The sequence below is a fragment of the Strix uralensis genome, chromosome 4 (assembly GCF_047716275.1).
Source record: "Strix uralensis isolate ZFMK-TIS-50842 chromosome 4, bStrUra1, whole genome shotgun sequence".
Lineage (NCBI taxonomy): Eukaryota > Metazoa > Chordata > Aves > Strigiformes > Strigidae > Strix > Strix uralensis.
In genome coordinates, this window is record NC_133975.1 from 56747069 (window position 1) to 56759298 (window position 12230).

The 12230-nt window shown below is 39.4% G+C and overlaps 1 protein-coding gene across 6 annotated transcripts in view; it reads left to right on the forward strand.

Annotated features, from left to right (window-relative positions):
• NFKB1 (nuclear factor kappa B subunit 1) overlaps nucleotides 1-12230 on the forward strand; it is a 60842-nt gene that overhangs the window by 17997 nt on the left and 30615 nt on the right. For 4 of the 6 annotated variants that reach the window (XM_074866834.1, XM_074866829.1, XM_074866833.1 and 1 more), the window contains 2 exons: nucleotides 4193-4233; nucleotides 6796-6894. In XM_074866834.1, coding sequence (XP_074722935.1) covers nucleotides 4193-4233; nucleotides 6796-6894 — 140 coding nt within the window. The remainder of the gene's footprint in view (nucleotides 1-4192; nucleotides 4234-6795; nucleotides 6895-12230) is intronic. The other 2 variants (XM_074866831.1, XM_074866830.1) reach the window with 1 other exon arrangement.

The window sequence follows — 12230 nt, forward strand, 5'->3', positions numbered from 1 at the left end:
AACGTACAAATACTACGATAGGCCTTCAGGAAGGATAAGACACTAGATCTAGTGTGAGCTTTTAGCAAAGTGCCACTGCCAGGATGGACACAGCAGGATTGGTGTTGAATTTAACAATCAAAACGTGGAGGCTATGAGCATTTTCACTCATGTCCACAGAACAAAATGAGACACGATTACAAGGGTGAGATGCCTGTTCTGGGGGACCCACTAGCAGAGAGGAGGTGGAGGGGGGGACTTGACCACAGCTGGTTTCAGGTTAAATTGTATGGCTTCAGGTACTAGGTAAGTTGTCAGGTAAAGGACCCCACTAGTCCTGTGGTGCTGCCAGGCTTGTGGGGATATCCCACCAACGTCACAAAACCCCTTTTCTCTTGACTTTGCTATGATGGGAAGAAGGAACCAAGAGGGAGCCTAAGATGGGTGCTCCTTTGGGAAGTGTGTGTGCAGGGTGAGGCCTGTCAAGAGGAAGAAAGAATGTAAGTGGTGGGAGTGTCAAGATGCAGGAGAGCCTCTGACTCAGGCAGGAAGGAAAATGAAGAAATGCAGCAGTTGAAGAAGATGTGGGGAAGTGGGCCTGTGACTCAGGCTGGAGGGGAGGCAGTGGGATGCGTGTCAGTCTGTGGCAACCAAGGCGAGAAGACAGAAAAGGAAGCACTGAAGCATACCCAGGATGTGGCAGTCTGCATCAAACCCCCTCCAGGCTGGAGGACTGCATGTTTTAGTTGCCGTTCTTAGCACTCCTGACTGCAGCCGTGCCAGGCAAATTGTGAGGAGTGCTCATGTCAAAACTTGGCTCTTGGCAACTGTGAGAGTCATCCCTGTGTAGATGCCAGCTCCGTGACTGTATGCTGCTTCAGCCTCTCTGCGGGGCAAAAGTAGAACTTAAGCTACGCATTAACTAGCGTTCCGTCTTGTGCTCGTTAAACAAGAAGCAAGCAACTTCCCAGCCTAGACAGAGGTGCAAAAGATCATCACAAATCTTATCATCATTATTAGTTCCTTTTACAAGGTATACATCTTCAGGTTCCTGCTGTCGGTCTGCTTAGACCAGACATGCCTACTAATAGAAATGAAATATTAAAAACTTCCTTGTGCAAAACACTAAACATCTTTTCTTTTCCCCATGGGAAAGGATGAGTGAGAGAAAGAAGGAACCACATATAGCCAGTGTTAGGCTGTCCTTCTAATGTACTTCTGGGAAGTATTCAGAGTTTAATAAAGACAGCTGTATGAGACCTTTCACTAAGTAAAGTCCTTTTTATAGTCAAAATAATATGCCATTTATGCTTGGAAGTTACCTTGAATATTGCTGCTTTATTTTTAAAGAGCATTTCAAATGTAATTAAGTGCCTTGCATTAGAGTGCCTTCTCTGTACTGTTACTTGGATCTGGTTCAGATGCTGTACCAGAGAATTATTTAGTCATTGTAAAAAGAGAAAAACTTTAGACACAAAACCCAAAGGTTAAAATAAGACTTCATAAAACCTTGTTTTATGTACATTTGTATACGATTTATATATCTGGCTTAATGATAATAGACACCTAATTTGCCTTTGTACATTTACACTGTACCTTTTTTGCACTTCCATGGTATTAGTATGTAAGATACTTTGACTTTTTTGTATCAGTATATTTGTATGCTTTTTATAAGCTTTTTTCCCAAGGGAGCGTAGGAACCACAGTCTTTAAGTTTTCAATTTTCCTGACTTTTCAGAGGTGCCATACAAGGTGAAACCATTTCAGTGGTACGAAGAATTCCCCTTGAGCTTTCTAATATGCCGATATAGTGTATATCGCTCTCTTAAGAGTTTGAATTTCCTTATGCTGAGGAAAAGTTGGAATCTCGGTCTGCTGCATCCTGGGGGACTGCTGCAGCCGCTTATCTGTTAGATAAAAGAGCACTTCCTTTTCTGGCTAACGTTTAAGAGAAAGCAGTAGTATTTTGTGCCGATACTAACCCAATGTGTATGCCTTGAAAATGAATTCCTAAGGAGAGAACAGCCGAAGAACATTTACTTGGCAGATCCTGCCCTGGAGTCTTGGTTGAAAGTTGAACTACACGGTTGCATTTTAGGTGTGTTACTTCTGCCAGTGCCCAGAAGATACAAGGCCTTTGGATTGTCAAAGTATAGAATTTTAGATGCTTAAAGCATGAAGAGGGTTAGAGGTCTGTGAACAGAGGACTTAAATTTAAGTGTTGATACAATGCTTAAACCCAACTTGACTCATCTTGACTCCATGTTACAGACAAAAGCTGAAACATAAAACCACACCAAAGCTAAATATTACTCTATGTCTTTTAAAGTTTCTGAAGTCCAAACTGTTTTCCACGCTTTCTAATGTAAGATGATGTGTATGTGGTCTTGAGGCAATTGTTTTGCATGACATCGAGATTTTAATTGTAGCACTGTTTTTCACAGGAAGAGTGTTGGACTTGGGAAATAAATGATCTTTGTTAAATTGTTGTGACTGACATTTGCAATACAACTTTGACATGAAGTTAATTCTGTTGCTGAGTCAGCTAACTTCAACAGCAAAATACTAATTCCATCTACTAGCTTGCTTATCAAAACTTTCATGTTGAGAGAAGCCCGTTCAATTAAGACCTGTGCTGACTAAAAACATGAGGGTTTGTTTTAGTAAAGTGAAGTTGTATTGAGGAGCAGAGAAGGATGCATGTAGTCATACTACAAACTAAATTAATGAATCCTCTGCCATTTTTAATTATCAGTGAACACTAGGCCTAAAGTTAATGCAAGTATGTGGTTCTGTGCTGAAGCCAAGTACTACCTGGTTGAGCTAGCTGGATGGCGTGGTACTTGCAGATGGTGCCGTTGTTCAGAGGCAGATCACACCTGGATGTTGGCAGGGCACGATATGCTTTGTATGCTTGCAGACTCTGCCACATAGCTGTGGCTTGTCTGCTTTGGAGGTTTCACGTGTCCCAGTGAGCTTGCTTGATTCCTTAGCATTAATACCTTTAATAGAGTATAAGTGATGATACATAATTCCAACAGGAATATAGGTAGCAAAGTACTGTGTAGGTATTCACAGTGAAGCTGTTGTTGGGGATTTGCTTTGATAACAGTTGAATTTTTAGAGTTGAAATCTGAATCTTTTCTGTTTAGCAAGAGGCAGCAAAGAAATCATCCTCTTGGAACTGTTTTCAGACTCAGGAGTGGCTTGCATTCTAGAAGATATTTCACAGCCATCCAACTCATCCACCTAGAGAGCTTTCCTTCTTGATGTAAATAACTGACCAGAGTTGGAGCTAAACTTTGATCAGCTGATGAATTCTTAACTCTGGTGACACTGAGTTCTCATTGGATTTAGAGCCTGCTCAAAGGCTATTTAAACTGGTGAATTTTGAATGAGGTTTATGGTATGAAGTTAGCCAGTGTTCAGGGAGTGGTGCAAGACTGAAAGTTGTTTAAGGAAGCCTTCTTTGAAAGACACAAATAGAATTTTAGTAGAACATAATCCCATGTATTAGCATCATGCTCAAAGATGGATCTCATTATAGAGTCTGTATCTGTAGTCAAATAGAGTGTGTTCAGTGTTTTTAGAGGCACAGCAGAACAGTATATTTAAAAGCGTATCTGAAATTATTAAAAGAATGTAAATTGTTTAGTCTCCTCAGTTCCAGGTTTGGGGGTTTTTTTAAGCAGTTCTGACTGTTACGGCATGTTGAAACAGCTTAAATTCCTCCTATATTCCCATACCTCAGAGCTTCCCATTGGCTGTCTCTAGACTTTCAAAAGCATCTATTCAGTAGGAAGCCCTAGGGCCAAAAGCTTGTGAGTATAGTCTTTAGAACCCAAGGGGTTTAAATACAAAAGTTAACCTTAGCTCAGGAAGACCAGGCTGCTTGTCAGTGGCAAGGGGAGGATCCTGTTCTTACTCACCCTTGCCAGTCTTAAGTGGGTGATCAGAATTGCCCATTTAGGCCCTCTGAGCTCAAATTAACTTTTTTGAGTTAATCCTTCCCTTACATCACTTGTCTTGGGGAACGCTAGAAATTACAAACTGCCAAGTGATTATTTATTAAAGTATAAGTTCTGAAGATGCTTAGGTGATTTCAAAAATTTTATCTCAAGACATTCAAGGACATAAATTTTACCCCTGCAATTTATATGTCATAGTAATAGAAATATAATTTATATTACAACTTTTCTTTCTTTTATGTTAGCAGATGGACCATATCTTCAAATCATAGAACAGCCAAAACAGGTAAGAACAACACTGGATTTTGAAAATCTTTAAGGTAGTAATGTCGCCATATTCAGCTTTGAATAAAATTATGACTTAAGATGAGAAAAAAGAGTATTGTAAGGGGTTGAACTCTCAAACCAAATGTCGCACTTAACCATGAGCAGTTTTTCCTCTCACTTTTGTAGTTAAATCGTTTCCTGTTTTGTTCTGTTTTCATCTTTGTGTCTCTCTGGAAGTGTCACAAGAAAAAAAACCTGAGGGTTTTTAAAAAAATGTCTTGCTGAGTATAGACTCTTCAGCTTAGAAGTGACTCTTACAGTACCCCAGTATTTTGAAATGTAAATGATTAGACCAAACATGGAAGATTTTTAGAATATTTCATGTTTCTTGAAACACAGGAAAGAAAAAATAGAAACATTTCATTTTGTTCCCAAGTTACAGGAACTTTTGATGTGTGCTTTGTCGTTGTAAAGAAATTCTGTTGTCCTTTGAGATTTGTCACAGTTGGCTGTTTTTAATAACACAAGAAAAATGGAAGTTAGATACTTGAATGTAACTTTTTTTGTGACTGTGTAGCAAACACTCAGGCTCCTCTGACAGTATGAAAGTCATCCCAATGCACTGGTTAGTTTTCATGCAACTCGTACAAAGTAATGCTGAGTGAAGACTGCCCCAAATTATGCCGTGGTATTGTTCCCCTTTAGCTGGTGGCATCAAAAATTACAAGTATTCCTCCTGAAGCTGTTACAGTATGGAGACCCCTTTCCTGCCTCTCCCAATCAGTTGCATAAAATCCTACCTTATGGAGCTGTTAAGTAGACGGGGGAAGAGAGTGACTAAAAGCTGTCCCATCCTCTACCTGGTCTTCTGCAGAAGTGTACCGCAATCCAGTCTTCCTGATAGGAGGTGGTAGAGAACATTTGTTTCAGCTATACACCAACGACATTTTTGTGCTCGAGCATCCCTACAGGAATAGGGACACTTCATGGTCATCGGTGAAACAGCAGTGTTCTGTGAACTGTGTATTCTTGGAAGAATACGCTGCCTCTTCCTTGTTGTTTTAGTTCATCCCAAATCAGGCCTTGTCTTTGCATGGTGGAGCCTACAGTTCTTTAAGGAGAAGCCATTGTTTCCATACATGAGTTCTTAGCCAGCAGCTCCTGTAGTGGAGTACCCATGTGGCTAGCTGGGCACTGGTTTATAACAGGGTGATGAGGGTGATCCATCAGCAGAGTGCTGTGCTTGTGATCATGTTTGGAGCAGAGAGACAACTGAGCGGGAGTAAGACTGTATGTGTGAAAACATAGCTTGGATAGCAAGGGCAATAGGCTGGGGAAGGCCACACAGATAACTGCTGGATCTGTTGGATTGAAGGCATAGAGGTGAAGAGAGACTGGGTCGTCTCATATGTCGTGACTGCAGAGGTTGCTTTGCTTTGCCTTCTGGACAACTTGAGTTCAAGCTCATCATAGCTGAGCACTTCACTTGCAATACACTGGTCACTCAGTTCACCATAGGAAGGCAAAGACATGCGTAAGAATGTATTACATTGACTGGTCAGTATCTGAATAAAAGATCTTTACATTTGGCTGGGAAACAAGTTCTTAAACTGAAAAGGCTTTAGTGAGATAGGTATTGAAACTACTGATTACAGAATAATTTTTGAACCATGTTGTTCACTGTCACCTAATACAGACTTTTGAATTCAGAGTTGTCTACTATTAGAAAGAAGCTGAATGATTCTTGACAAAGGATATACCACCAACTGCTGCTGTTTGGACAGACACTGAGAGCCCTATATAAGACAGCGATTTTGCCAGAAATTGCAGAACTGGGGAATAGATCTGAAAGTATTAAAAGTTGTGAGCCAGGTGAAATAATATAGTTAAGTAGATCTAGAGTTACCAAATACATGTTCTTAAGAGTTGCGTATTTTGTGCATTATAGATTACCCTGTAAAGGGGATTTCTTATAAATAAAAATGGAATAAATGGAACCTGTACATGGAATAAATGACACCTGAGTGGCTGCTAATATCCTGCAGTTCCCTAAAGTATATTTAGACATCTATTTATGTAGCTGAGGTGAAAAGCCAGCCATTCAAAGTTCCCTGAAGCTTTTGTGCTCTTTCTGGACTCCACTCAGGGATACAGCTTTCACATGAAGCATTTCTGTTTCATCCATGTCCTTTTCTCTGATTCTTTGGACTTTCTGGATTATTATTGGCTTCAATTCTCTCTTCCTAGCAGCAGTCATGATGGGAGAGAGTATCTGCTCTTGCATTCCCTGTCTTTTAATTTTTATCTTGTTTTGAGAGTATAAATAGATCTCTGCTTCAAAATATCTTCACTCACTGAAATAAAAATTTCGGGTTTCTTCTGTGTGTGAGAATAGAACAGGTCCTCTAGGGCTACAGTTCAGTGGTGCTTTGTTAACCAGCACTCAGGCAGCATTTCAAGGATGAACAGTTGTAACTTTTCAGTTTGTGGGCTGTTTGGGCAAGTCTTGTGTGTGTGTGCTACTATTTTTTTAGTTCTGTTTCTAAACAGCTCTCAAGTTTCTTTTCCTTTATTTCCACAGAGGGGGTTTCGTTTCCGATACGTATGCGAAGGGCCTTCACATGGTGGACTTCCTGGTGCTTCTAGTGAAAAGAACAAAAAATCATACCCTCAGGTCAAAGTAAGTACATAAATCATTAATTTTGTGAAATGAATGTGTCATATGTATGTGTATAGGACCTTACTGCATATCAATGTATGAAGTTACTCAAGACTGACTGCATTTCAATCCCAACTTTTAAAATGTAATTGATTTTGAAAAGGAAACTGTCTTCAGATTTGTGGAGTTATCTGCCGGCAGTTGAGCAGTAAGCTTTCCTGCACTTACCATCTCGCTGCCCTCATGCAGACTAATGGAGCTCTTCCTTAAGGTGCAGTTTTAGCATAAAGCAAGGCCTGAGCTGCTCAAATTACTCCACTTCTAGCATACTGCAAAGCATGAGTCTGGTCAGTTACTCCAGTTCACTCTAAGATGCTATTTACTAAGTTTCCTTCTTTTTCTGTTCATATTATTCCTTATTCAATGTCTCTAGGATACTCAGTTCTTAAGGACTTAATTCCTTTAAAGTCAATGGAAAACTCATTTTGATAGGAGCAGCATTATGTTCAGGTGTTCGCTGAAGGTTTTTTGAGGCTTTTTTTCCCGGGAAGAAATTCAAGGATGCTATTCAAAGAAACATTCTGTGCTAGCACAATATAAAGGTTGTAACAGTGGTGATTAATCATTCTAGGATTACAGAAGAACTGTTTTTGCCTATGGTTCTTGCAGCAAATTCTTTTTCCATGGAGGTGGGGAAAAGATACACTGTGTCTTTTCAGTATTTTTTTAACTTAATGAAAGTCTTAGTCTCCCTATTTCATTACCTCTTTGAACTATTCCACTAGAGACTGTCTCATGAGGAGCATAATTCTGGTGTTATCTCTTACTGTCTCCTTTAGGGGGAGAGAAGGGGAGGGAAAAGTGGCAAGCAGTCTTGGTGTGTGCCACTCCTCAGCTTTCTCTGCAGTATGCCTGTAGTTCTTCTGCAGTTCTTGAGAAAGGCTGGAGTTTGGAACAGTTGCATCTCCATAATGAGTCAGTATGAGCATGACTCAATGGAAAATAATCAACATTGGCTGAGATAGCCTAGGGTGTTAGTCTTGGGAATTAAGAGGCTGGGAAAGCTGATTTCATATAGCCTTGCAAAACTCCTATGAAAAATTACTAGCCCAGGCAAAGGATCTACTTGCTTCTTCCCTTTTCTATTGTGACGGTAATGATGAACCAATGAATGAAATTTCACTCGTATGTTCAGATATAAAATAATTTAACTCAGCTGAGCCAGATCTTTGTATTCCAATCCAATCTGTATTAATAATAATACAACTCATAGTTTCTAAAGATGTGATGGGTTGCACAATAGCATGACTAGGAGATATGCAATGAGGAGTTATACAGGAAATGGAATTTCTCCGTGAGTAAACTAGAAAGCAAAATGTTCTTTGGCTTTCCATCAAACCTTCTGTTTTCAATGATCATCAGATTTTAATTTCATCTAAAGCTTCCCCACACACATACACACATGTGTCCCTTTCCCCTCCCTCCCTCTCGTCCTGCTGTGTGCATCTGGTTTTTTTTCTAGTACAAATCCCCACATGGCAACACCTGCTGGGAGAGGCTGGCAAGGGAACACAACAAGTAAATTCCTCAAGGCCATTGCTTGTTAGTGCCTGTTCTTGATTCAAGTGGTGCCAGTAAAGACAGAAGTGTTTCACACCTTTTCCTGTAAGTCTCTTTTCTGTTTTGTTAAAGGGTGCTCACCTTGTCGTCACTGAGGTGAGCACAACTGAAGGTGGCTATTTTTTGTTGTGGTTTTTTGTTGGGTGGTTTTTTTTTTTTTTTTTACTCTTGTAAACTTTTACCATAAAGTCTCCATTGGTTGATCACAGTGCTGTGAAAGGACAGTAGCGTGAGCTTTGGCTGTACTGTAAAAAGGAGGTTTTGTGACAGATCTTTAATCCTTGGCCATGGTGTGGTCAGTGCAGCTCACACTGGGATCTCTCTTCTGCTTGGCCAACTCTGCACAGAAAGCTGATACAATTTACCGGTAGCTGTCAGGGGTTGTCCTGAAAATAGACATCTTCAATACACAAAAAAGTATTGCAGTCTCCCTACTCCCTTTTCACAGGATTGTGGATTGAAGGCCAAAGAAACCCCACGTTTATCTGATATGACCTCTTGCATAATGTGGACTGTTCAACTTCACCCTTTTCTGTTTTCCTGCACCCAGTCGCTAATCTGTAGCTGAGCTGGAACACATAAAGATGTATCTTTCGTTTAAAGGCTGGAGTGCTGAAGACTTTGCTGTGTCTCTAAGCAGTTTTGGTTTGTTGGATGTTTGGATGTTTTGGTAGTTAATTACATATTTAACCACCTCCTTTATGGTATATTAGGAGATGGTGTAGGTCAGGAGTTAGTTCTGCAATGCCAATCTTTACACTTAAGACAAATCTGCAGTGGCCAGCGAGGTGGAATTGATTTAAAACCTCTTGTTTTAACAGCACAGTCATGACAAATGGAGTCTAGATAACAGTAGTATTTTTATATAATATCAAAAATTGGATTAATTAATCTTTATGGATTATGGAATTATATTCCTTTGTTCAGCCCTGTCTTTGCTAACAGTAATCCTAATATCATGTACAAAACATCTTGTGTTTTCAGAGGATTTTATGTAACTTTGCATGTAGTTATGGAGAGCAGAGAAGTTGTAGATACTGAACATGTTATAATGAAGTTACATATCATGACAAGTTTCATGATTACAGTGGAAAGCTACCTAAAATTCTTAATTTAAATTTCATTTTTGTCTGCTTAGTGTAACACAATACTGGAAATTTTTACTGTCTAGAACAGTTGAAATCAAAGCTCCTGAGCTGCTTATTCATCGTTAGCTTTTTGTCCAGGGGAAAAACCAATCAATAGTATAAGAAGAAAGAATAAAACTGGATTGTCTAATATTGCCACCATCTTACTTAACTGTCTAAATTTTTTATTCATAATTTGCTTGGTTTTATGTATTTGAAAAACTGTGAGAAAACTTGTGCAGAAAATTTCTGCTGGCCTTCTTACGCATTTGCCATGTACGTCCTGATCTTGCATACTGATGTTAGCGTAGGCATATTCATGTTTTACACTAAAGTTCTTGATCCACTTTTGGGTGTGAAAAGAATTTGCTGAAAATAGTGGTGTGAAGAAAGTGTCCTGAATTTTCATCTCCTTGAGGGCAAATCTATGTGGGTGGCTGCAAACTCAAGTTGCTTATTGTCTTCGAGCTGGATGTAGATCAGCTCCAGCCCAGAGACCGAGTTACCGATCTCAGAGGTGTGCCTGACCTAATGAGCACCTTCTCTGTGCCGAAGAGTTTGAACATTGTGCAGTTCAGCTTGCGAATGGAAGCTGCATGCCAGCTAGGCAGCCCCGAACAGGAGAACTGCCCATCCAGTCATGTCCTGGGGCTATCCTAAATTATACCTCCATTTGGAGATAAGCATTCGTATTGAAATTGGGGATTTCAGCCCATACTTCAAGTTCAGGAGGGGAATTTATGGAAAGTTAGTCAAGTTACTATGTTTGATGAGCCTTAGTGAAGAAGGAGCAGCATCTTTGCTTTTTTCCCTCCATAGGAATTAAATTGTATAATGATAGGTCACTGGTTACAAGTTACAAATTCATTTAACAGCTGAATTAAGGAATAAACATGAGACAAGAATGAGCAGACTTCTTGTTATAAATCTTTACCCTTCTTAAAAATCTGTAGTGAACCAAATTCGGCCGAAGCTAAATTCAGTGAGATTTGTGCTTTATATCGTTATGGTTAGTTTGTCTGAATATGGGGCACCGAGTCCCTTAGTTGGGCTCCTAAAGCAGAACACTTAACTCTGTATTTTTGTCATGAGAGTGACCTCACTTTCAGAGGATCAGAAGATCTTCAGCTCCTATTGGTTTAAATCACTTTACATTGCTTATTCTTAAACCTCTAAGTAAGTATTCAGTCACCTAAACGATCCATACCACGTCTGAAATATTTTGTCTTAAACTAGCAACCGGAAAAAAAAATATGCTGCTCTGAAAACATACTGTTTGTAAAGAGTGAGTGATGCCTTATCTGTGGAACACTTCTGTATGTGCGTATTGAGGACAGCAATAGTTATGCTGAAAGTTAGGCAGGATTGGGGCTATAGTTGTTATAACAAAGTGATTAGAAAGAAACATAGGTATTTTTGTAGTTGCTGGCTTTGTAGGTTTGACATGGTCTTTTCCATGATTTACTTTCTGTCGTTGACCAGTTGGTTTCACTTCTTGCTTGAAGAGTAACTGGAAAAAACATCTTTGAAGTAGGAAAATGTTCTTACAAAGTTTTTGTAAAGTTTCACAAACTATAAAAAATTGACTGGGGTCTGGATTGCAGGAGGATGTGAAATTGAAAAAAATGTCAACTCTTGTTTTGAAATTGACTCGATTTCAAGTTCACAGGGTCCTTTTAATCTCTCAGACAAATCTCTCTCAAACAGAAACAGCAGATAAATGTGAGCCTGCAGCATTTTAACTTTTATCAGATTAGATCAATTGAATGTTGCTTCAGTACAGGATGTAATCAAGTATTACAGCTATGTTCTTCCCAGGAACTCCTTATTTTCTTTTTTCTCCCCTATCTTTGGTTTGAAGTTCAGTAGCTATTTTTTTCAGATCACAGCTCTGATTTTGAGCAGTACAGCACCCACATGCTATCTCCCTCTTACTTTGAGTATATGTTTTTGTGTCAACACCATAATCCTCAGGTTTCTATAGATACTCAGCATTGTAATACACCGTCTACCTAATGCCTTTGACAGTGTTAAGTTCCTACATAAAACGTGTATATTTTAGTGCCAGAATACATTTTAAGTTATTCTGAAATTGTGGCATCAAAGATTCAAAGACACTGAAAAATTATTTTGGACTTAATTTATATATAAGGATATTTAACCACTGAGGCTATTTTTGCTGGGCACCGAGATAACCTGAATGTCTCAAAATCAAATAGGAAAGTCTGTCTATAGGAAATAAGGTAGGAAACAGTTCAGGGACATTCTGTAGCTTTTGTAGCATAGGACATCAGACTGGATGACAAAAAATAGTTCTCTCTTGCCTTATGACCTACATAAGGTATTACGTCTTAAGAACTCTTTTGTTTTTCCCCTGAGAGAGACTACAAAGATCATGCTGAGCTGAGTAACAGGGGGAGATTGCAATCTGGTTACTGCTGCAGTTATATGTTCTGCTTTCAGAGGCTGGAAAGTCCTTGACGTGCAGCAGTCGTACCTACAGTTTCACTGTGGTTTCTACAGCTGATGAAGGATTGTCCTGAACTTTTCTGATGTGACACTAGAACATGCATGTTACTCATAATGAATATAACACTATAGATGTTCTGG